The sequence below is a fragment of the Arvicanthis niloticus genome, chromosome 9 (assembly GCF_011762505.2).
Source record: "Arvicanthis niloticus isolate mArvNil1 chromosome 9, mArvNil1.pat.X, whole genome shotgun sequence".
Lineage (NCBI taxonomy): Eukaryota > Metazoa > Chordata > Mammalia > Rodentia > Muridae > Arvicanthis > Arvicanthis niloticus.
The window spans coordinates 24,889,169-24,915,554 of NC_047666.1; the positions used below are offsets into that span (position 1 = coordinate 24,889,169).

Consider the following 26,386-nt stretch of genomic DNA (forward strand, 5'->3'; position numbering starts at 1 on the left):
TCCCCCCCCAAAGCGCCTTGCTGTGTTTAAAGTTTTAATTTTTGCTAATTAATGTCAATTAATTTTGTATAATGAGTGTTTAATTTTGGGGAGTGTGTGAGCCTGGGAGCGACTGCAGTTCTGGGCTGTGAACGCTGATTAGCATCAACACCTGCTGCTTCCCCCTCTCCAGTGGGGGGGCACCCGGGTTTGGGGAGCTGGAGGGTGGTGGGGCTCAGTGGGCAAGTGGAGTGGGAGGGAGCCCACAGATGCTCCTGGGACCTGAGCCAGTGGCTGGAGAGCCCAGCAGTGCTGGGTGCTCACAGCTGGGGGACAGGATTCTGCAGGTGAAGGCTGGTGTGGGAAGCAGGGGTCTCTGAGACTCACTGTCCTATTGTAATCAAGTAGGGAGGTGGAATAAGCCGAGGCGAAGACCAGGAGGCACTGCAGTCTTTGGAGAGTGAAAGCCGAAGAGCAAACAGGCACTGAAATGTATTTCAAGCACATATGCTATCTTTGAGTGTCTCCACTGTTTCCACACGCTGCTGATCGACGCTCACCATGGCAGACCTTCTGTGGCAAGGACTCAAGCCTCATGGCTCCTGCCCCCACAATACTCACATTTACCTGTTTAAGCAGTGGGGAGATTGTTATTTATTATTCATGGTTTGGGGACTGGGGTGGGGGTGTTCCTGGCACATAGCTAACAGAGAAGCTGCTTTGAAACACAGCTTCTGTGGAACGACACTACAGTGCACAGGACATTCCTACTACAAGGAATTACCTGGCCCCCAAAGCCAGTAGTTCCCCAACAGAGAAACTCAAACCCTGGTTTGTTTTGAGATAGGGTCTCTCCATGTAGCCCACACCATTCTCAAACTGGCAATTCTCCTGCCTCAGCCTACAGAATGTAGTTTCGAACAATGCCTGAGAAACCCTTACCTCAACCACATCCAAAGGCAGAATTAGGAAGGTGGGTCTGAGATAAAGACTTGGGGCGAGAAGGGAGGCCATGGAAGCTGGGCAAGGTGCATGGGTTTAGAGCACCTGGCTTGGGATTCATTCCTGACTTGTCTCTGTCTCTGTCTCTCTCTCCCTCTCTCTGCTCCGTCTCAAAGGTGAGCTCCTGTAGACCTGGAATACCCAGGACCCAAACAGGCCTCTTAGGGGTGGCCTTGGGAAGCAGCTCCTGGCCTCTGTTGGTGACCTGCCCTCTAGTGGCCTCAGAGATACTCTGCAACCCCTTTGGCCTTTGAGCTGCCAGGCCCTGAGTTCTGAAAAGACATGCATCATTGAGTGAAAAAGTAGGGTTTTCTGTCTGAGTGGGTGGACCCCTACCCTCAAGAATGCCTTCCACTTCCAGCACGACTGTTCCTGGCAAGGTTACACAACTATGGTCCCCAAGCAGGAGACAGTGAGTCCTGTCCCTCCTGCTGGGCATTCCCAGTACTGGACTTAGGGTCTCCAGGAGATCTCAGGGGACAAGCTACACTCACACTGAATGCCAGCCTCTGCACCTACCAGGTCTGGAAGGCAGGAGGAAGCTTAAATGACTACAGGCCCCACTGTGTGTGTTTACATAGAATAGGGGGCTGATGAGAGAGGGGAGGCAGGCCTTGAAGGTCAAGATGGGCCAGTTCAGGAGCAGGGCAGCAACTGACTTTCTCTCCAGTTTCCAAGTGTGGATATAAGGACTGCAGGACAGAGAACTACATGCGAAGAAAAGAAAAAGTACAGCCAGGAGTGGTGACGTGGACCTGAGATTCTAACACTCCAGAGGAAAGCAGAGACAGGAGGATTGTAAGTTCAAAGTCATCTTCAGCTATGGATTAAGTTCCAAACCAGCCAGGGCTATATGAGGTCCTGTGTTAACCCTTTAAGGATCACAAAAGAAAGTGAGGCCTGGTCTGCATCTGTCTCTCAACAATTCTCTCCAGGATGTCATTGGAGAACAAGGGCCCTGTCATTTAAGCTACCTGGATGGAAAAAAGAGATAAGCAATGTCAAAGTAAAAGCATCCCCCACCAGGGACAGCATTCTTTGATGTGGCTGGCCATGCAGATGGCATGTGCCTTTCAATCTTTTCTGTTGCCCCTAAAATGGTTGTCTAGTTACAACCAGCCCCAGAAGAAATCATCCCCAGTAACAAGTAAGGATGCATGCCCCAAGTAGGCACTGCACTTTAACCATCTCATCTGGACCTTCAATTCTTCCATTTCCCCCAGAGATCTTCCCAGATCTCTCCTATCCCATGAAAGAGAGAGGCGGGGGTTGGGGGAGAGAGAGAAAATATGCATGGGTCTCCCTCTTGACACACTAACAGATCTATCATCGACAATATCAGCAGGTTAATTAAGCAGTCGATTAGCGATAATGTTAGAAAAACTGGCACATTTTCAACTCAGATCGACACCATTCAAGACTCAGGCATGACTGACGCCGGAGCAACAATACGGGGAGACATCATGAAATGGGGGAGGGGATGACAAAAGCGCTCTTGACTGCCACAGATGTTCTTGCATGGACCCACTGCCATGCGAAACCATGCAGACGGTGACAAGGTGATGAGGCAGCACCCAGAGTCAAGGGACAATGTGAGAAACAGCAAGAGCAGCGGGGAAGTTAAGGGAAGCTCTCAGCTTCCTCTCTGAGAAGCCTACCTCTGAGCTCACTCAGAACAAACGAGAGATCAGTGGGGCCTGGGCAAGCAGCACACACCTGTCAGAAGCGGGCTGTAGGGAAGGCAGGTGCATCAGCCCGTGCAGGGGGAGGACCGTTCAGACACACTCATGAGGACCCATAGGCTCCCCTATGAGGTCCCCTAACTCCTCAACTCTGAGATGCATTTTCCCACAGCTTGCATCCTAAAAATTATGATGTGTGGGGCCGGGGCAATGGTACAGTTGGTAATGTGCTTGCCCAGGGTTGACCTGAGTTCAACCCAGAACCCATGTAAAAAGCTATGTGTGGTGGTATATGCCTGAACCCCCGGTGCTAAGGAGGTGGAGACAGGAGGATGCCTATGGCTTGCTGGCCAGTCTCACTAACCTAATAGGTAAACACTAGGTGTCATCGAGCATCTCTGATTCCAAATACAAGGTATGGACATGTGAGATGGCTCAGTGGATAAAGGCACTTGACACCAAGGCTAACAACCTGAGTTAGGTCCCTGGAGTCTTCATGAGAAGGAAAAAAACCGATTCCTACACGCTGTTCTTGGACCTCCACACGGGTGCTGTGGCACATGAGTGTATAACACACATGCACGCACACATACATACACACACACACACAGAAAATCATAATGGCTGTCAGGGTGCAGGGGAACCTTGTCTGCTACCCAACATAACTGACAGAACCCCTGCGGATTTAACGACGGGTAAGAAGATTGCTTCATTCAGTTGTCACCTCAGCCGACCACAGCAATCCACACAGAACTTGAGCTCAAACTTAGATTCCTAATTGTTGCCTGAAACATCTTTTTTAAAACTTACACTATAATGGTGCACGGACACGAAAAGTTATTGTACATGCAGAAGATCGTCTGCCAGATACCAGGCAATGCAATTAAAGGCAGCAGAAATTGCCAAACCATAGATAGCTACCCTAAAGAAATGCTTGCCCATATGCACAAAGAGACATTTACAAGGATGTTAATTATAGTGCTGTTTGTAAGAGCAAATAATTAGAAACAAGCGAAATGTCCACCATTAGGGAACTCACACTGGACGCTCTCCAAAACAAATCGCGGTGGGAAGAAAGCTATTGAGAGCAGGCAGGTGACTGTGTCAAGCCTTGTCATTGATACAGCTAAGTGCACACGTACATAAAAACACACAGGTAATGTCTGAGAAGACACCTGTCTCCTAGAGCTGCCCAGGGAGAAAAGAATGCAAGTTGAAACTTGGGGCCTGTTTTGAGAGACTTCTATATCTACTACACTAAATGTTTCTATATTATTTAAATTTTACAATGAGAATGCAATTATGTTTTATTTACCTAAAAAGCCATCTTAGAAATATGAAAGTCTCCAGGTGTACTGGTGATGCTTTAAATCCCAGCACTTGGAAGGCAGAGGCAGGAGGATCTCTGTGAGCTTGAGGCCAGCCTGGTCTATATAATGAATTCTAAGGTAGCCAGGGCTACATAGTGAAACCCTGTCTCACAAAGAAAAACATTTAAAAAAAAAACTTTTTTAAAAATAAAAAAGCTGCCGGGCGGTGGTGGCGCATGCCTTTAATGCCAGCACTTGGGAGGCAGAGGCAGGCGGATTTCTGAGTTCGAGGCCAGCCTGGTCTACAGAGTTAGTTCCAGGACAGCCAGGGCTACACAGAGAAACCCTGTCTTGAAAAACAAAAAACAAAACAAAACAAAAAAGCTAATTAAAAAAAAAGGAAAGATAGAAGTTAAGGTCTATTTTTAATCCATATTATGAGTGAGAAGCTGGGAAAATATACTGATTAAAAATGATAAACAAAAGTCTGCTTATATGAAACTGTGGAGAGGGTGAAGGTGACTGAAGCTATTTCACCCTCAAAATTTGCCCAGTAGATGCCCCATGTCAGTGATTAGAAAGAGACCCAAGCCCTAGCTTATGAGGAATGTCGTTGGGGGAAGCTGTGAAGGTCTCCTATCTGACAGGTAACAGACAAGAGTCAGAGCCTCTTGCCCTCTGGGCCCAGGAGGATTGAGATGTGATGCCTGGAGCTGCAGCTGCCACATGGATGACAAGTGGTCCAATCTGAGGAAGCTCACAGGGCAGCAGGCAGAGATAAAGTGGAAAGGCAGCAGAGCTGGGGTGTCTCATCTGAGACTCACTCTGAGGAAAGCAGCAAGTTCTTATATTACTTAAGCTACTCTGATTTCAGCCTCGGTCATCCATACCCATCCAGCCCCAAACAGAATAAAGAGTTTCAAAATGTATTAAGAAAGGGAGCTGGGGAAATACTCAGCAGACCAAGTGCTTGTCATGTAGGATCTGAGTTCCAGCCCCAAACTCATGTAAAAAGCCAGTGCATGTGTGAACTAGCAATCTCAGAAGCAGTGGGATCCCTGGGGCTTGCCACTCAGCTGGCCAAGGAGCCTACTTAATAAATTCCAGACCAGTGAGAATCTGTCTCCAAAGGAGGAGGGGAAAAATGGAGGGGAGGGGTGCCACAGACTTGGCTCAGTGGTTAAGAGCACTTACTGCTCTTACAGAAGACCTGAGTTCAGTTCCCAGCACCCACATTTGGTTATTGTAAAACCACCTGTAACTTTAGCTCCAGGAGATCTGATGCCCACCCCTCAGCCAGCACTGCAGTCATGTACAGTGTACATACATGTGTGTATACACACACTGTCTCAGTCACTGTTCCATTGCTATAAAGAGACATCATGACCAAGACAACTCTTATAAAGGAAAGCATTTAGTTGGGGGCTTGCTTAGCGTCCATTATCATCATGGTGGGAAACATGGCTGCATGCACATGGGTGCTGGAGCAGGAGCTGAGAGCTCTATATCCTGATCCACAGGCAGAGAGGAAGAAAGAGAGCCACACTGGGCCTGGCTTGGACTTGTGAAACACCCCCTCTAACAAGGACACACCTTCTAATCCTTCCAAACAGTTCATCAACTGGAGACCAAACGTGCAAACATGACCTTACAGAAGCATTCTAAATCAAACCAACACACACACACACACACACACACACACACACACACACACACACACACACAAGAAAAGGATCTAGTGATCAAAAATCACAGAAAAATGTAAGACTAAGAGTTTTATGAAATGAAATATAAAAAAACTTGATAAACATGAACTCAATCTTATGAATAGTCAAAGACAGACTTCTGAATCTAAGAAAAAAATCAATTTGCAAGAGCTCTTTATATTTTGGAAACTAATCCTCATTGGTCCAATGGTTTGCAAATGCCTACTGCTGGGCTGTGGCCTGGCCCTCCCACTTTGTGGATGGTGTCGTCTGGCACGCAGTTTAATATGTCCTCAAATAAGCGATCCTTCCCTTCTCCCAGTACATTCTGTGCCATTAAGAAATTGCCGTTGTTCATCTGTATTTTCTTCAAAGAATTTAAAATGTTTACTTTTCAGTTAGGTCTGTAATGTGCCTTGGAATTTATTTTTGTACATGGAATTCAGATCACCCCATTTCTCCTATCTGAAGACCCAAATATCTAATGAACTTAAGAAGATTCTTAACTCTACTAGGATTTAAAAGGAAAACTAAGTCAATGAAAGTAAAAGACCTGGGCCTGAGAATGTAATCTTAGCTCATGAGACAGCAGCAGGAAGATCAACATATGTCTAGCCTAGGCTACACAGCCTAGCCTAGGCTACACAGCCTAGCCTAGGCTATATAGCTTAAGAGAACAAACAAATGGTGAACTGGGGAGATGGCTCAGAGGTTAAGAGCACTTGCTGCTTTTACAGCTTGATTCCCAGCATCTATATCAGATACTTGAACCTCTAACCCTCTGGCCTCTGTAGGTACCTACACACACACACACACACACCACACAATTAAAAATAAGTAACTCTCCCCAAATCAAAGTGTGTGTGCATGTGCATATGAGAAGAGACTCCTTCAGATGGACACAAATTTAAAAGGTACTGACTGTTGAGAGATATTCAAGAGGACACAGGACACTGGGGAACAGAAATCCAGACCTTGCAGATCTGAAAACCTGCATTTTGTCGGGCAGGATCTTACAAAGCCAGAAACACTCCAACATGCTCCTTCCATCTCTAGCTGCAGCTCCCAGATTCTCCGCACAGCCATGCTGCTGAGATACAGTCGGAGGTAGAGCCCAGATCGGCCTCTGTTTTCAAGCTCCCTGAGCAGACACTATGGAGACGAAGGTTTTCAAAGCCCAGTCCAGAAAAGCCCATTGCTGTGCACATGGACACATGTACATGGAGTGTGTGCACAGCTGTACAGTGAGAAAGAAAACAGTCCCAAATTACCAACTGTGGACAGTCACACTATAGACCCCAGATGGCAGCTGAAATGGATGTGTGTGTATTAACACAGAAAAATCTCAAAACCGTAATGAAAAGCAAGCTTCTGAAAGACAAACAAAAGGCTGCTGAGATGGCTCAGTGGGTAAAGGTACCATTACCAAGCCTGGGCACCTGAGTTCAGTCCCTGGGATCCACACAATGAAAGGAGACAGCCAATCCCTCAAAGTTGTCTACTGACCTCTGATCATGGGTGCACAGCCACACAGGACAACCACAGCTATGCACACACACACACACACACACACACACGGGGGGGGGGGGAGAGAGAGAGAGAGAGAGAGAGAGAGAGAGAGAGAGAGAGAGAGAGAAGGGGAGGGACAGAGGAAGAGGGAGAGGGAGACAAAACAAGACAAACATTGAAACACTATGGTGGTTTGAATGAGAATGGCCCTCATAGGTTCAAATGCCTCCCCAGTTAGTGGAACTGTTTGGGAAGGATTAGGAGGTGTGGCCTTGTTAAAGGTGTGTCATGGATGGGCTTTGAGGTTTAAAAATGACACTGCCATTCCCAATGTTCTCTCTGTTTCCTGCTTGATGTGATGTGAGCTCTCGGCAGTGCCTGCTGCCATCACAGACTAACCCTCTAAAACCATTAAACACTTCCTTTTATAAGTTGTCTTGGTTGCGGTATTTTATCACTGCAACAGAAAATTAATACAAGCATACTGCGATACGGCTCAAATAAGAATTTTAAAATGCACAGACTGGAGATGGCTCGGTCAATAAAGTGCCTCAGAAGCATGAGGCTCTGAATTTATTCCTCAGAACCCATGTAAAAAAATAAAAACAAATAACAACAAAACCTGTATGTGATTGTGTGCTTATAACCCTGGCACTGAAGAAGCAGGGAGAGAGGGATCCCTGGAGGTCCCTGGACAGCATACATACAACCCAAATTACATGCACGTACACACATACAAAGGTCATAAATAGTGGACATGATCAGTTCTGGAGCATACACCTATCTAGGATCTAGGAATCTGAGTGAACAGGGTCTGTTGATGGAAAGCCAGCAGCCCTTGGAGAGATCATCACCAAGCAGCACAAGGGCTTTAAGTGTTTCTAGCATTTTCTGTTACCTCAATGCATTTCTTTTTGTATTTGAAATGTTTCATAAATTATTAAGTCACTTACTTTAACTTCTTGAGACAGGATCTTGCTATATATCCCAGAATGCCCTAGACTTGAACTGTAGCCCAGGCTGGCCTCAGACTCACAGTCCTCCTGGCTTTGCTTTCCCAAGCTAGGACTATAGGTGTGGGCTATGAAGCCTGGCTGCAGTACTTCAAAGTTGAAAAAAAGTTGTCATGGAAGGATAACTGTGGCGAGGCCCTATTGAAAGGGGGCAGGTTAGAATTTTATGACTTTCACTGGAAGAGTTCTAAAATTTGCCCGGTGTAGTGATATATGTCTTGGAAGTCAACTATGTCCTTCCCAGTTTAATTGTGAGTTCAAGGCTAGCATGGACTGCAACAGACACTGTCTCAAACAAACAAACAAACAAACAAACAAACAAAAAACCTATTGTGTTTATGGTTATGTGATTCCACTGTACTTGATTACATTTAAATGTATATAATAAATTAGCATAGATTCATACACTTCTGCTTTTTTTTTTTTTTTTTTTTTTTTTTTGCTTTGAGACAAAACAAAAACATGCTACCCACGCTACCATGCTCTGTAGCCAAGGATGCTCATGAACCTCTGATACTCCTGCCTCCACCTTCCTGTTCCTGGGGATATAAACAGATACTACCATGCCTATTTTAATTTGTAAAACTTTAGATGTTTATTTAACTTTGGAAGGATACAGACAAGCTTGTGTCTGGAAACAGGGCTTATATTATATGTCAATTATATATAATCAGGAAAAAAAAATAAAGTCTTGGCCAGGCAGTGGTAGCGTACACCTTTAATCCCAGCACCTGGGAGGCAGAGGCAGGCGGATTTCTGAGTTTGAGGCCAGCCTGGTCCACAGAATGAGTTCCAGGACAGCCAGGGCTACACAGAGAAACCCCGTCTCAAAAAAACAAATAATAATAATAATAATAATAATAATAATAATAATAAATAAATAAAAATAAAGTCTTTCTCCAACTACTGTAGTAGCAACAGAAGTCAGCAACCATTTGTAGCTCCAGACAGACTTGGTCAAGGTTCCCCCAGACTCCACTTCATCACCTTCAAGGAGGGTCAGGCAAACTTGCTCCATACCCTCTTCCTTCCTCCATCACTTCTGGGGATCATGCAGCACACACGATGTACATGTGTCATATATATTAGTTACCTGTCTTGCTGTGACAAAATACCCCACGAAACAACTTAAGGAAGAAAGGTTTTATTCTGTCTTACAGTTCCAAGGGATACAGTCCATCACAGCGGTTACAACAGGACGGCAGGAGCAAGAGGTCACTTTGTATCCACAGTCAGAAACCAAAGATCAGTGAATGCTGGATGCTCTGCTCCCTTCCTCATTTTTTTCACAGCCTGTGGCATTGTATTGGATTTTCCCACCTCAATTAACTTAATCTGGATAATCCCTCCCAAGCATGCCCAGAGGCGTGTCTCTTTGGTGATTCTAGGTCCTGTTAGGTTGACAATCAATATTAACCATCACAGCATGGTAAACAGTTCATACTGCATAAAAAGTTGGATAATCAAACAGTAGTCTCCTCTGACCCTTGGCCTTTAGCTTCAACCTCCCTTCAGAGGCAGCTACCATAGCCAGGTTCTCAGGCTAAGCAGCAGAGGGCCTGCACATTTGCAGGCACCCGCATAGACACCTTACCACAGTGACCAACTTATACACTCTTTCTCTTCAGTCTCGGGGCTGTCCTCAGAACACAGCCCCTCTGTCTTTGGAGGAGCAATGCTCACCAAACAGGCACATTGACCTTAATTTTGCTTAATGTCACAGCATGTCCCAATACTACCTCTGAGAGGCAGCTCTAAGTGGCCCAGATTTTTTTTTTTAAATAGTGTGAGAATCAGGGGAAAGTTTCACAGCCCATACTGAAGTGTCACCTACTCAGGACTGGAAATTTCTAAACTGAAAAAAAAAAATCAGTTTGTACATGCTAGGTACAGCTAACTCTGAAGTTTGGAGTCTCTATCCATCAGATTCCTGCTAAGAAAGCTGGGAGACAGTTCAGTAGTGACACTGCTGAATTAAGCACAGGCCCTACACTCAATCGATAGTGCCGGTGGGAAAAGCTGGGTGTGACAGGGTGTGCTGGTGATCCTAGTGCCAGAGAGATAGAGACAGGAGGATCCCTAGAGGGGTCTAGCTCTACTTAGAGAGTCCTGGGCCAGTGAGAGTAGTTCTCCGGCCTTCACATGCACCTCCATACGCAGTGCGTGTGCACACACACAGTAACACAAGATCCCTGCTAAGACACCCCTCTTCTGAGTACAGTAGATGTCGGGCAGAAGTGGGCGCTGACACATCTAAAAGCTTCCTCAGCCCACCAGTTCCCATGCTGGAGACTGCAGTGGCTTCCCAGACAACAGGATGAGTGAGGCTTAAAGCCTATCCAGGACTCCAAGGTGCTGTCTCCTTGCCCTGTAGCTGCCCTGCCCCTCCTGCCTTCATTGCCCTTCTCTCCAAGCCTACTGCCTCTGCCTCTCTGCCTTCTCTGACTCTGGGTCTCTCTACTTACCAGATTTTAGGAGTGGTCAAATCTCTTGAGTTAGAAAGCTATTTGTTCAGTAATGTTTATTGAGAAAGTGGTGACTTAGTCACATGTGAATAACCCTTAGTGCTTTCTGGGTCAGGCTGCTAAGGAGACACATTCCTAAAACTCAAGGGTCACTCAGCTCATCTCAATGACAATGGCTTTGTCCGAAGGTCCTTCCCTCCTTGCCAGGCTCATATTGTGTCAGAGCCACTCCGAATACAAACTCCTTCATTCTGGCTGTTCCATCTTCAGTGACACAATAGAAACTAGCATGAGCCACACACCAACCACAGAGTGGGCCTGTTCAGGACAGACCTCCTCTGAATGGAACACATGCGATCCCTCTGACATCCAGTATTTCACCGCAAGTCCCTTAGTTAACTCAGGCAGTGGCCCCTTACTGTTTGTGTGACTACATGATGTGTGTTCATGTGTGTGGATATGCATGTATCTATGGGCTTGAGGAGACTTAGGACAACCTCAGGTGTCATCCTCAGATATTCCATCTACCTCCTTTGAGACAAGAAATCTCATTGTCGGGGAATAATTCACCAATTAGGCTAGGCTGCCTGGCCAGCCTCCTGTCTGCCTCCCTAGTACTGGGATTACAGATGCATGCTGCCATGCCTGGAGTTTTTACATCAGTTGGGGTGCTCTGAATCCCTGACTCGCCCACATAGTCCTCTGATGGAGAAGTCAGTGGATGACCGTCTTCAAATGGAACGCACACTTCCTAAAACATCAGCTTAGGTTAAATTCCTAAAATCTAGCAAGTATCGGGAGATTGTCTGGAAACAATGTCTAACTGTCTACACACTCAAACACACACACACACACACACACACACACACACACACCCCTTGTGGTACTGTGGCCAAACCCCAGGCATGCTAGATGAGCACTCCAGCACCAAGCCCAAGCCCCAGTCCCTAGGAAATGTTAGAGCATTTGTCACAAGAACATTTGGTTTTGTGCCATTTTGAGCATCTGACCAACGCTTGTCTCCAAATTAATGTTTCACAATGCCAGAGTGCATGTATGGCTCTGTGCAGCTTGTACACATGCGTGTATATGAGTGTACACATGAGTGAGTATCTGCAGAGGCTAGGGGTGTCAGATCTCCCTTGAAGCTGGAGTGACAGACAGCAGCAAGTCACTGAATGTGGATTCTGGGAACCAAACCGGGGTCCTCTGTAAGAGCAGCATACACTTCTTAACTGCTGAGCCATCCCTCCAGTCCCAGGCTTCGATGTTTTGATGCAGCATTTCCTGGCATCCAAGATGACCTTGAACTCACTGTGTAGCCAAGGATAATCTTAAACTCTGAGCCTTCTCCTTCCACATGCTAGGATTATAAGAATGTGCCACCATAGTTGTTTTTTGTTACTCTGGTCGGGGCAATAGGGGGCAGATGGAGGGCTAACATGCACTGAGGGCTCATGAGACCCTGGCTATTGGTATAATCCTTGTGACAACTTACAGGATGATGCTAGGATACCGTTTCAAAGACATAGTGCCCACAGACCAGAAAGACTTGAGCATATGCCTGGGGTAAGTTTGTGAGGGACAGTCTACTGACTCCAAGAATGGACCAAGATACAAAAAGCAAGAAAACTTAAAACAGACTCTAGTAGTCAATGTCTAGTCATCAGTGGCTGGAGTTCCACTCTGGGCAACTGAACCTGAACCCTCTGTGCTAACACACTTGTTTAAGCATTAACAAGCCCCACATGAGACCCTGTTATGTTAATCTTCATTGTCAACCTGATTTAGAGTCACCTCTGGAGGTGTCTATGAGAGTGTTTCCAGAGAGGATCAACCAAGGAGGGAAGACCCACCCTGTATGTGAGCACCCAGTGCCTGGGCTGCAGTTCTGTGCTGAACAAAAGGAGTGTAGGGTTGGGGATGGCTCATCGGTTAAAAGTGCTTGTTGTGCAAGTACTGAGGAGCTTGGACCCCCAGAAACCCATGTAAATTCTGGGTGAGTGTAGGGACCCACCTGTGACTCCAGCCTCTGAAGGTAGAGACAAGGATCCTAGAGGAAGCCGGCTAGCAAGACTAGCCATATCAACAAGCTCTGGGTTTGACTGAGAGATGCAGCCTGGATGAATAAGATAGGAGGAATGGGGGATGATTTTCACCATCAACCTCAGGTCTCCACATGCATACACATACATCATAGGTGTATGCGTGCACACCCACATGTGCCCACACATAAAAAGGCATGCAAACACACACATGAAAAATGAGGGGAAGGTGTCAAGCTGAGGTGTAACCTCTCTCTCTCTCTCTCTCTCTCTCTCTCTCTCTCTTTCTCTCCCCTCTCCCCTCTCCCCTCTCCCCTATGTCCCCTCTCCCCTCTCCCCTCTCCCCTCTCCCCTCTCCCCTCTCCCCTCTCCCCTCTCCCCTCTCCCCTCTCCGTTCTCCTCTACCCTTCCTAACTGGAGGCTCAATGTCACCAGCCACCCCAGGTTCTTGCTGCTATGACTTCGCCACCATGATGTATTCCTTCTTAAACTGTAAGCCAACATAAACAAACTCCTTCTCTTTTAAGCTTCTTCTTTGCAGATATTTGGTCACAGTAATGAGAAAGTAACTAATACCCACCCTGACTATTTGCTGGGCTGAGGGGGCTGAGGAACGGTAACCCTAAGATCCTAGAACACCCACACAGTCTGATGAGGGAGGCAAACTGGACCTTGAACAGCCTATCCTGGATAGCCACAGGAATACAGAGTACTTGGCAGCCAAGTGTCGGGCTGAGGTGTGGGGAAGAGAACATCTGGGCCAGCACCTGCAGCTCAGCAAGAGAGGAGGAGGAAGACAGCAGCCGGAGCTCAGAGAGCCCAGGAGCAAGCACAAGAAAGGTCCAGGCAGGTTCTTCCAGCCTCCAGCGGAGCCTCAAAGGGATACCGGTGCTTCCCGAAGCACCACTGGCCCTCACGGGGGGCACCTGTTACAGGGCCCAAGGCTGCCACAGGTATACAGCACTGCCTCCTGGCTCACAGGGGATGAAGAATGGGGACTTACGCTTTGATAGGGGAGGGCCGAGGCTCTGGCAACACTACCAACTACCTCCTGCAAAGCAGAGTCAATGTCATGGAGGCCTCTGTGGCCTGGGGCATAGAAAGGGCACAAAAGGGCAGCTCTAAGGCTCACTGGGTATAAAGAAACAGGAGACTCCTCCCTAAGACTTTCCAGAAGTCCTGAGCAACAGCTCCCTGAGGAGAACAGAAAAAAATTTTTTTATGGCAGCGAAACATTTTTGACAACTCATAAAAGGCAACCCCTAGGAGTGACCCCAGAAGACTTTCTAGCCAAGGATGGAATTTCTGGGCTATGAAAGATTATTATCCTATGGAAGGTGGGCACAGTTCACACTGATTCCCAGTTTGACAGGACCTAGGATGGCATAGAAGACAGATCTGTCTGTGAGGGAATTTCTACAGTGGGTTAAGTGAGAGGGAAGACAGACCCCAAGTGTAGGCAGTCCTATGCCAAGGGTTGGGGCCCATGGCTGAATGAAAGGAAGCCAGAGACCTGAGCGCCAGCGCCCATGCACTTACAAAGTGACCCAAGCTTCCTCCCGTCGTGACATCTCGCCACAATGAACTACACCGTCAGACTCACAAACGGTACAAAAATAACCCCTGCCTTCCATCAGAAGCTTTTGTTACAGCATGAGAACAGTAACTAATACAGAGGCCCAAGCTCAGGGGTGCGCAGGGTTCAGCTAAGGTTTTCTTTACTCAAAAGCACTAGCTGCTTGCTTCCTCTTCCACGGTAGAGTGAAGTGAGGCTTCCAACCTACACACGCGCACATGGAGCCAGGGATGCCAACTCCGACAAGATACACTAAGTATGTGACTGCTGGTATTTCCACGTCTCTGGAGGCCATGCTCCATCCGCCTCTGACCACAGACCTGCCTACATTCTCAGGGTCTGTTTGTGAGACCCACGCCTCCAGCATATTTCCTCCAAGGCCTCCCAGAAAGGCTCTCTATGGGACCTGCCTCCTGTAAAGCAGGCTCAGCTCTGCAGACCGTGGCTGGACCAGAGGTGTGTATTTTCCCAGCATCTCCTCTTTGACCTTTAATGGCACTGTTTGCCCAGCTTCCCAAACCATTAACTCCCACCTCCCAGCAGCCTCACAGCAATTAACGGAGGGCCTGCTCCAAGCTTGAGCTCCTGAACACAATTAAGCGTGACAGTCCACAAATAAGAAAGAACTGGAGAATTAATTAAGGTCTAAACAAATTAATTACCAGTCCCCAATCGATTCTGATGCCAGCACACATGCTCCCAGGCTCACCTTCTTTTCTACCGTCTCCATGTATAAATAGAAACCACCATCTCCCACATGACTGCTGTTCTAGACCAGGGCAGGGTATTGTGGGTGCAGAAAACCTCCCCAAGGGAGAGGGGTGGCTGCAGGGAGCATCTGGGGCTCACTTTCTGTATACTCGGCACTCACATGCACACCAGTGCTCACACAATCTTAGATGAAAAGTCAGGGCAAGCTTGGAGATGCAGTGCTCACTGCAAGACACTGGCCACCCACGGAACACAACACCTCAGTCTCTCAGCTCCAAAGGCAGGTTTCTCCACAAGATTGAGTCGTTCTGGGTGCAGAGACCAGAGGAGATACATTCTACCCTCCTTTCAGGCTTTCACCTGGACAGGCATGTAGAGGATCAAGCCAGAGAAGTGGGGAGCACAGCAATTCAAGGGTTTCCTTGCTCCTTGCTTGCGTAGAAAGAAAGAGGAAGTTGTGGTCTTCTCAGGACCCCCATCATTTCAGACCCTCTTGCATCCCACTCCCTCTTACAACAGCGTCCTCCCATCATGCTGGTTCCCTAAGGGGAAAGTAAGCCTGTCACGTGGTGAAGCCAGTACAGAGCAAGCTTCTCGGAGTCACCTAATGGTGACTAGCCATCCTGCCCCTGCCCCAGAATGCAAGAGGGAGGTGACTTACAGATGTTCTATCCTGGCCAGGGCATGGAGGGACATGGTACAGAGAGACCAAGTGCAGGGTGCAGATGAAGGCTTTGACCTGATGTGGCAATCACTGACAGAGGAATAAACAGAAGCCTCATTGCAGATGGGCCTGGGAGTGAGGGGAACAAGTTGCAAAGCAGCCAGCTATGGACACAGGGGCCTCAAGTCTGCGTGGGAATGGCTGGATTTCATGGGAGGGCTGAAAGCTCAGTCCAAAGAAGATGGGAGGGGAATCAGGCTAACACTGAGAGGCGGGGGGGGGAGAAGGGAGAGAGAGAGAGAGAGAGAGAGAGAGAGAGAGAGAGAGAGAGAGACTCAGAACAGAGGAAAGGCCTCCCCTCCTGAGGTAGTCCCAGAGAGGTTAAGATCAGCTCAAGGTCACAGTACAGTGTGGGTTGGATAGGGCTGGAACAAGCCACTGGCAAAGTTCTTATCTGAGGCTTGTCCCCCAAGTCCCAATTACATCTCAGTGGAGCCCCAGAGCCAGTCTAGGCTGCCTCTGACCCTCCAGCCCTGGTGGCATAGACAGCCCAGCCACAGAGGAGTAGCCACGTTTGTTGCTCAATTAGACCTCATGACAAAGTCAGCCTTAAAGAGTTATTTCATTAATGGCCCACGGCAGAAATAGCTAAGAGTTCATTACAACTGTGTAGTTGCTATAGCAATTATCTGACTTGGCTAGGCTCCACCGGGGGTTTGGTTCTGGGAGTTTATTAGCCACTGGGCATGCAGGGGGTGAGCTTGCCCCATTTGGTAGGTACTCCACAGTTCGTTCCTGTCAATAGAGTCTGATCTGTGGCCTCACGTGCAGCTGTGGGCCACTGATGGAGAGTCCCAAGCCCACACACAGGAGGAGAAGGTCAGGTCATGCCCACGACCCTGGCTCTGACTCAGCTCTTTAGACTGGGCTGTAACATCAGGAAGGTCACAGAACCTCAGGCCCTGGGCCAGCCCCCACCTTTGTCCTCTGGCAAAGATTCTGAGAAGGGGACTCTGACTTAGGGTTCTTAATATTTATGTACCCTTCTTTGAACAACAAATGATGAACTGCTCTGTGCTGCATCTACAGTTATTTCTTTAAAAATAAGCAAACTGCACAATAGTCTCCTTTTCTAAAACTGGGTGGCACTTCCTGAAAGCCAGGCAGAGCTGTGTAACATCCTAAAGGTCCAACAGAAACTGTTGCCAGGCAGCGGTGGCGCCTGCCTTTAATGCCGGCACTCCGGAGGCAGAGACAGGCAGATCTCTAAATTCAAGGCCAGCCTGGTCTACAGAGTGAGTTCCAGGATAGAGCTACACAGAGAAACATATCTTAAAAAAAAAAAAGAAAGAAAGAAAAAAGAAAAGAAAACCCAACTCCCACCATCCAAAGCAACAACAATAAAACCCTCTGAGTTGTCCTGCAGCCTGAGGCCCCTCTGACAGTCGTGTGAAGACTAAAGTCCCTCTCAGATTAATGTTTCTATATGTGTAAACAAAACTCAAACAATTTATAAAGAGATTAAAACATGTTATCAAAAACCTTTTATTATGATTTAGTAATAGATGCACATTTAAATTTACTTACTTACTTATAGGGGGCATTGTGGATATCAGACAATATTCAGGAATCCGTTCTCTCCTTTCACCATGTATGTCTTAGTTATTGAACTCAGGTTGTTACCTGTAGCCCAGGTTGGCCTCAAGCTCACTAGCTAAGGATGGTCTTAGACTTCTCATCCTCCTGTCTCCACCTCCCACATGCTGGTGTGTGGACTCCCAAGGCCAGCTAATCAATATGCCTTTTACCTGATTTTTTTTTTTTTTAAAAGTAAGACATAGCCATTGAAATGTCAGGTGCTCACTTGGCTTGCCCTGCACAGAAGCAATACTTGCAGCACTCTGAGTCACAGCTGCAATGTGGCACGGACTGCCTTGGGTTCCTGCTGACAAATCCCTGAGTCCTGGTTTTTACTCTTTGCTGGACAAACTCACGATACAAAGATTGTAGATTTTTTTGGTTAAGGTTTATTATGAATACTTTTCATAGTGCACAGCATGCATTGTGTTCTGTCTGCTGGTCCTTAGGAGCTGGAGATCCAGGTTCAGACTCTCCCTGTGCTGAGCTAGAGGCTGGGTTTAATTGATAAGAGCACTTCCCTGGTACGCAAGGCGCCCTGGATTAGATCAGTGGTGCCTAATGAACCAAGAGTGCTGCCTACTTCTAATCCCAGCACCGGGGAGGCGAAGGCAGGAGGGCCAGAAGTTCAAGATTACCCTCCATTACACAGCAAATTTGAGGCACCTCTGGGATACACGAGACCCCCATCTCAAAACAAAGGAGCAAATACACTACCTCTGTGCTAAGTCTCCTGGGGGTCTGAGGCTAGCCTTGGCCACATAGTGAGTGCCAAGCCAGCCTAAGCTACAGATTGAGATTTTGTCTCAAACAGACAAAACGATAAGGATGTAGCTCAGCGGGTAGGATGCTTGCCTTGTGTGCTTAAAGCATCCCCAGAGCCACAAAGCAAAACAAACACCCAAGAGTTTGTGCTGAAGCTGTATCTCATGCCCTGAGCTGCTGGGTGGGTCCTGCATCCTTTCTTCTACCTGTGTGAATTTTGTTCTAGATCTCCCAACCAGGAGTCTGCAAGCATCCGACAGATATCCTGTGGAAGAGCCACCATTCACCCAGGTGCTTGGAAGTTCCCGAGACCGCCACCATGCATCATGTGCACGCACACGCGCACGCACACGCACATGCATATACACACATCTGTGTGCAGATCTTACCTACTGCAGGGAAGGGTACAAATCTCTGCACCAGAAGACGAGTGGCTGGAGTGAACTTGTTTGCTTTCTGAACCAGCACATTAAGGCCCACCTTAGGAAGGAAAGAACACAGAAGACGGTGCATGATGCTGCAAGGGCTCATGGGAGGGAGGAGTAGAACTGGAGGGACAGCGGGAGGGGATCCCTCCAATTTCCCTCACACCCCACACCCCAGGTGCAGACCTTCTGAGGCCAACCGGGCCTTCTGGCCTCTAGCCTTTGCTGACCCATTCCCTAGGACTGGGGTGCCCCACCCACCTCGGACCACACACCTGTTCCCTCAGGACCAGTTCTGAAGTCTACAACTCTGTCACTTACTAGCAGTGGGACCCCAGGCAGGTGACTCATTATCCTTTCTCTACGTCACTGTCTGGTGGTAGAAAAAGGATCGTTATTTCTACCACATTCAGGGCTTGTGATAAAGGTATAAAAGGATGAGCTTGGCACACAAGAGGACCCAGAAAGTGCAGCCACATGATAATGTCACCCCTCTCAGGCAGGCAGACCATTGATCCTGTTTCCCTGGTACGTTTCTCCAAGCACTAGTCCTTGGCATCCCTGCCCCTGCCCCTCTGGGAGGGAAGGACTGCAGGCCTTTTCTGTGTATGTGTGACACTAGATGTTGTATCTAATAGCCCAGAGCACATACTCAGTGAGTTTGTAGTTGAAGAATGGGTACAAGCAGACAACTGGACAAAGCATTCAACACAGGTGGCAGAGGGTATCTCTGGGGACCTGAGTGTGGCTTAGGCTATCAGGGAAAAACTACCTAGAAGCTAGAGGAGCAGCGGACATGGAGAGAGAGCAGATACGACCCAGAAATCTTAGTATTCCCAGACTGAGGCCTAACCAGCCCTTCCCTGATGGTCCATCCCAGGAAGAGGAGGCAGTGCGGGCCATGGCAAGATCTGGCCTGCATTCAGCTCTGGATTCCTGCTGGCTACAGGCTACTCTGTGTTGCTAGACTGGCTCTGTGCTTGGCCTTTTGGGTTGTTGGGGCTTTGGGAAGCCTCGGGGGGATAGAGCACTTGCAGTAGAACAGGACCGGCTGGGCCCAGGCTCCAGTGGAGGGATATGGAACAAGGATGTGCCAGCTAATCATCCCTTAGGCAGCCAGCAACTTCCAGCCAGGGCTGTCAGTGCTGCATGTATATCCTAACTGTCATGCCGATGTTCAGAGCCCTTGTCCTTGTCCCTGCTGCTTGCCTGAGGGCAACTGAGTGGCAGGAACTGAATGACAGCTTCTCCATATTTTGCTGATACACCAGGGCCTTTCTGAAGGCCACTGACCATCCTGGGTACTGCTCAGACAGAGCTTACAGAGCCAGGTATCTACAAATGGCCTCTTGAGCACCATAACCTAAGTACAGAGGAAAAGCATGGAGGTCCCAGGAAGGGTCTAGAGATCTCACATGTGCTACCAATACTTTTGATTGCAAGGGCTTTTATATTCTGCAGTGCTTGGGGGTGAACCTAGGATGCTTGGCATCCTGTGATGCCTGGGCAAGTGCTCTATGTGTTACACCCCAGCTGCTACACGCAGTATCTTAATAAAAACCCCTTTCTACCAAGAAGAAGCAGGCTCAGAGGACTAGTAACTGCCAAGGATAGACAGTTATGTCAAGGCAGCTAAAGTTAGGATTTGAACGTGGGGCCTGCTGATTCCAAAGTTTCACCCCACCCCCACTTTGCAACTGGTCTCTGTGATAGTTAATACCATTAACTTGACAGAATCTAAAATCACCTAGGAAATAATCCTCTGGGTATGTCTGTAAGGGAGTTTCTAGCTTGGGTTAACCAAAGTAGGAAGAGCCACCCTAAACATTTAGGGTGCTGGACCCCATAAAAAGGAGAAAGCGGGCTGAGCCCCAGCCTTCATCTTGCTTTTCTTCACATTGTGGATACAATGTGACAAGCCACCTCCATGTTATCATGCCCTCCCTGGGTGATACACAGTATCCTCACCGTGAGCTTCCTCAGGTTGCTCCTTGTAGGTCTTGGGTCACAGCAATGGGAAAGCAACCAGCACACCCTCCTTCTCAAGAAGCAACCTTAACCATGGACCATGTGCATAATATGGGACCCCTGACAAAGGCCATTAGGGGTTGGGGTCAAGGTGATGTGTAAATGGGAAGCAGCAGCTGACCTGGCGGGTGGCAGGCCTAGACACAGATAAATGCGGAACACATCTTACATCTTACACACATACAGAAAGATGATGAAGTATTGAAGGTATCAGAAGCAGGAGTGGGGGAAAGAAACAAGGAGGTCCAAGCTTCTCCAAGGCTGGCAGCCTCCTGGGACTGGGCAGAGCTCGAATGCAGAGGCTTAGGGGTTGGGGAGAGACTAGAGACGATTGCTTGTAGCCAACACTGAGACTTTCTGTGTCAGCCTGAGGCTGACCCCTCCCTGGCTGGCTATTCTGCCCACCGGCTCGCACTGCCACTGTCTTGAAGGGGTGACCTAGCTAGTTTGCTGCATGCCAATTGAGAACCTGGCCTGAGGATGGCCTGAGTCTCCAATGAGCCACAGGAAACTAGTCTTCTCTTTCTTCAGGTCTCTCACCAGCGGCTCTGACCTGACAATCACCTTGGAGGCAAGCGGTCACAGAAGGCCTCTTGCCTCCTCCAGGCAGTGGCTGCTGTCCCACAGGTCCTGAGCTTGAACATGGACATATTAGGAATTCGTGTGCAAATTTCTACCTTGTTTGTTTTCCCCCTCTGCCCAAATGGAGCTCCTGTTTGGTTAATTTCTGTTTTGTAGCTTATTTGGAGGCTGTTAAGGCAGACCCCGGGGGACTCTCGGCAATGGCTGTTCATATCTCATTATCTTCCCTGAACCTGATTATTAGCTCTGATTCTTCTGATCGCTAGCTGCTGTTCGCAATGCGTTGTGTGCCATTAATGCCAGCTGGTTCCCTTAAACAGGACCTGCCATGCCAGAGAAAACGAGCTGGCACTCCGAGCCTCCAGCCACTTGGCTTTTTAATTTTAATGGGCTCCACCAAATGTTCCAGGCCAAAGGACCCCGAGAAACAAGAACAGACGGGCTTCAGTCCCCTGAACTGCAGTCCTCCCTAGGATCCTTCCCAGGCTGTCCCTGTCCCTGTCCAAGGTTCTTGGGACACGATGGCTGGGTGTTGAGTGGGTGACAGAAAGTGGCCGTTGGTCTCCTCTATGTCTTTGGCACATACCCCAGGCCCATTGCTAGTGGGTGGGTGAGGCAGCCATATTACCTCCTAGTGAGCTCCCAACTCTGCATGGACCTTCTCTCCACTTTGTGGGCCCCAGATCCCTCTTAGGTATGTTGGCTTACTTTCAGATAGATACGTGTTTCGTGCTAAATTTCATTCCAGACATGTGGGACATGCTAGCTTTATTTCGCTTTTGTTTTTTTCTTACGCTTTATTGTTTTTGTTCTTTCAAGACATGCTTTCATGTAGCCCAAGATGACCTCAAAACAGCTGAAGATGGCTTTGAACTCCTGATCCTCCAACCTCTACCTCCTAAGGGCTAGGATTACAGGTGTGTGCCACCACACCTGGTTTAGTCAATGCTGGGGATTGAACCCAGATCCTTGAGCATGTCCTTAACCAACTGAGCCTGCTAGGGCTCCACTCCACCTTTTTAAAAAAGAATTGGATTAAAAAATTTTAATTTCATTTTATTTTTATTTATTCATTTATGTTTTTAGACACGATCTCACCAAGTAGCCCTGGCTGGCCTAGAATTCACTATGTAGACCAGACTGGAATCAAATTCACAAAGATCTGCCTGTCTCTGCTTCTAGAATGTTGGTATTAAAGGTGTGTGCCATCATGTGTGAATTTTGTTTTTAATCTTTAACTCTCTCTCTCTCTCTCTCTCTCTCTCTCTCTCTCTGTGTGTGTGTGTGTGTGTGTGTGTGTGTGTGTGTGTGCCCATGCACTCACATGCACATGAGTTCAGATGACTGTGGAGGCCAGAAGAGATCCTTGGAAGATGGCGGTAGAGGTGGCTGTGAGAAGCCCAGTTTGGGTGCTAGGAACTGAACTGTCAAAGCAGTATGTGTTCTCGCCTGCTGAGCCACCTCTCCAGCCCCCAAGCGTTCTTCTAAACTTCATGCTGCACACAGGAACAGCATGTGACAGGAGCTCCGTGACATAAAACCTTTAGTGTCATTAGCTACATGTCCAACAGCAACCTTGGTTCTGCAAGGACTTCAGAGAGATACCAGGTGGGCTGATGACAAAGCTATCTTGCTCCTTATCTGGCTATGTCCCTCCTCAAGCTGGGCATGCAACACCTGGAGACAACTCTGTTGGGACAGGCCTTACTTAGCCTGGCACCTCCACAGCGTTCCCACTACGCCAGGGAAGGTTGTCTAACTCAGCCTCACCTTCACCCAGGTGTCCCCCTCTGCTACCAGCTGGAAGGCTCCTAGCTGTAAATTTGACTCCAGTCTGGTCTATATAGTGAACTCTGGGCCAGCCAGGGCTAATCGTGGTAAGATCGTGTAGGAAAACATAAATGAACAAATAAAATTGAAATGAAATGAAATGAAATGAAATGAAAGATTTTTAATGGGAGCCTTTAAAAAAAAGATGGAGTAAGCTCTAGCAGGCCTCTTTGACCAGGGCTCAGTTGGTAGAGGACATTCCTAATATGCTTGAAGATCTTGGCTCAGTCCCCAGCACTGACTAAACCAGGTGTGGTGGTACACCTGAAGAGACTTCTGGATCTTCCTGGACAGGAGCTGCTCAAGGCCCACAGGGAAGCCACCCAAGCCTCAGCTACTTGTCCTGTTCCCAGGCATCTTGATTGTAGCTCTTCTGTCTCTGCTTCTTCTCACCCCTGTGACCTCACTCCCTACTGACTTGTAGGCTTCTCCCATGAACCAGTCCTCCCCACCTCCAACCCCACCCCAGGGCCTCTGAGCACTGTTCCTGTCAGGCCTAACTTTCAACCTAAATATCAGGCCACCTCTCTGCCTCAGGGTGCTCCCCTCACAGTTTCTGGAAGAGCCTGGAACTGGAACTTTATGTGGGGTGTGTGTGTGTGCCATGTGCTCACATGTGGTCATACATCTGTGTATGTGTTTCCATGTGTTCATGTGCACTCTGCGTGTGTGTGTGCGTGCACATGCATGAGCTCTCGTGTTTTGTGTGCTGCATGTGCGAGTGTATGTATCTGTGTATAGACCAGAGGACCACCTCAGACTTGGTTCTTCAAATGCTTTGGTTTTGTGTCTCACACGGTGTCTCACTGGCCTAGGGAGCACCATGTACTTTGGATTGGCTGGACGGTGAGCCCCAGGAATCTGCCTGTCTTCTCTAATGTTCTCTATAAGCCACTATGTGTGAATTTTAATTTTTAATTTAACTCTGTGCACACGTGCACATGCCCGTGGAAGCCAGAAGAGAGTCTTAGAGTCACAGAGAGTTGTGAACTGCCCAATGTGGGAATCAAGCCCTGGTCCTCTACAAGAGCAGCAGGTGCTCTTAACCAATGAGCCATTTCTCGAGCCCCACACACAGCTTTTTTTTTTTTTTTAATCCAAAAAAAACTTCCTGTCCCTTTATTTTTTTTTTTTGGTTTTTTTTTTTGTTTTTTTTTTGTTTTTATTAGATATTTTATTTACACTTCAGATGCCATCCCCTTTCCCCATTCCCCCCCCTTAGAAAACCCCTATCCCATGCCCCCTTTTCCTTTTTGCATTTATACATTTTTTTAAAATAATGTTAATCATAAGCGTTATAAGTTTGGAATTGTTCAATCAGAGGTGTAACCCACTGACCGACCTAGATATAACAACTATCTTTGACTGGTGGAGATACATGAATATCTGCCTCCCTGTCTCCCCCCTTTCTCTCTTTCATCACCTAGCTTCTCCTCTCCTCCTTCTCCTCTTCTTACTCCTTTTCTTCCTCTCAGTACTCCTCCTACCTTAGCTTCTCCTACACATCACCCTTCCTGTTAAAATGAAACTTTTCTTTCAAAATACAATTAGAGCATAATTATGCCAATTTGTACCAGTGAGGTACAAGATAGTCCTAATACCCCATCCATCCTTTTGTTGACTAACCAGCACCTCTGTCATTTATCCTAACTAAAACATTTAGTTCTGAACCTGGCTTTAGGATGAATGTCAGCTGACGACCATCCACTCAAATCTTTTCTCTTATGGTAAATAACTGTAAGTTTTCAACCCCATCAGAAATCCAGAATGACTGAGTTAACTATAATTGTGGGAAGCACAAAGCATAGCTTCTAAGACTTAGCCAATTTATAGAGACCTCTGAACACCTGAAAAGCCCCTATACTACCGAACGTTGGAGCATCAAATCTTCAGCCTTCTGGCCCAGAATCATCTGACAGACCTTGGTGATGCAGGATTATTAAGGACTGATTACTCTGTCTAGGCACACACACAGCTTTTTATGTGGGCTACAAAACCAAGCTCAAGCTTTCAAGATGGCAAAGCAAGCACTTTCACAAACTGAGCTAGCCCCCAGCCCAAGGCCAGAGCTGTCTTCCATGTATCTGTCAGTCTCTAAATACGTATGGGTTTGCCTTTTTACACATCTCTGAACTGCAATAATGCATGCATCTAATAACTGGAAAAAAAAACCACAGCAATATTTTGTATCTGTGCACTTGCATAGAAACCCATCTCTCCCAGTAGACACTACATAGTTCCAGGGCCAAGGGCTTGCCTCTCTTACCTACCCACTGAATTCTCAGATGTGGTAAAATGAGTCTGGACTTAGTGATGCATCTAGAATAAACCAGAGTGAATGCTGTCTGAGGCATGAAGACAAACAAAAGCCTTGCAAACCACTGCATCTGCCTTTACAAACACTGCGCTCGCCCAGGTCTGTGGGCTGCCTGAGCTGCTCATTATTCTCAACTAGGGGAGGAGGCCCCAAAGGTTACCAAAGCGTCAAAGCACACATGACTGAACCATGGGGGCGAGTGGGAGGTAGCTGGGTAAGGAGAGAGTAGGGAGGAGGGAAGAGGGCTTTGCAAAGACACAGCCATGTAATGCTGTGAACTCTGAGGCACCTGCCAGTGGAGTCTAAGTGGTCCTGAAGAACAACAGAGGAGAAGGCGTACTGACAGGAGAGATGGCATGAGATCAGACCTTAGATTTCTCTTGGGTGACTGGACAATAATGTGCCCAGTGGTCCTGCGTTTGTGTGGGTCAGGGAAGGCAAAGGGTGGGTCAGGAAATCACTGAAGTACCACAAATACCCACCAGAGGGCACAGCTTTGTAAACTTAAACCTGGCTACCAAGCGGAGGTCAAATGTCTTCTGGTCTCAGCCAGCCTGTTGTTTGGCAAGGAGCTTAGGGACAGAAGAGCAAAGGTGAATGGGACAGTTAGTTAACAGCCATAGCTCCTGTCAGCTCCAGCTGAGACTGAGGGGCCTATCTGCTAGGCCAGGGCTCAGGCCTAATGCCTGAACTGTGTTTGATAGGAACAGTGTGCTGGCTGCAAGGAACATTAGACCTTCTTCCTCCCAAGAATGGATTCAGGGCTGCTACTGGGGTCTGATTGGCCACTGCGCTGCCATCTGCAGGCTTCTGGACCACTCCAAATTCAGCTGCTGGGTCTCTGCCGAGGCCTCTCCAATCCAGAAGTCATTTGCAGGGAAAGTAGCCTGACAATCACCTGGACCAGGATTCATGGGTGCTACCCTAGGAACCCTGAGGAGGACAGAAGGGCCTGGCTATGCCCTTGCTGAACAACTAACCAGATCTTGTCTTACAGGAGGCAGGGTGTGCTCTGGATCACAATACTGACTTAATGTTGGCCAGAAGATAGAGGCCCAGAAACCAAGTATGAAGGTTGGTGGTGTATCTACCACTAATCTCCATTGTTCCTGGGGATGCCTGTGGGGGACCTGCCTACC

The 26,386-nt window shown here is 47.8% G+C and overlaps 1 protein-coding gene across 4 annotated transcripts in view; it reads right to left on the reverse strand.

The window, feature by feature from the left end:
• The window catches only part of Sfxn5 (sideroflexin 5), a 120,286-nt gene that overhangs the window by 25,861 nt on the left and 68,039 nt on the right, over positions 1-26,386 (reverse strand). For all 4 annotated transcript variants that reach the window (XM_034512095.2, XM_034512092.2, XM_076940007.1 and 1 more), the window contains one exon: positions 18,455-18,545. In XM_034512095.2, the coding sequence (XP_034367986.1) occupies positions 18,455-18,545 (91 nt within the window). The remainder of the gene's footprint in view (positions 1-18,454; positions 18,546-26,386) is intronic.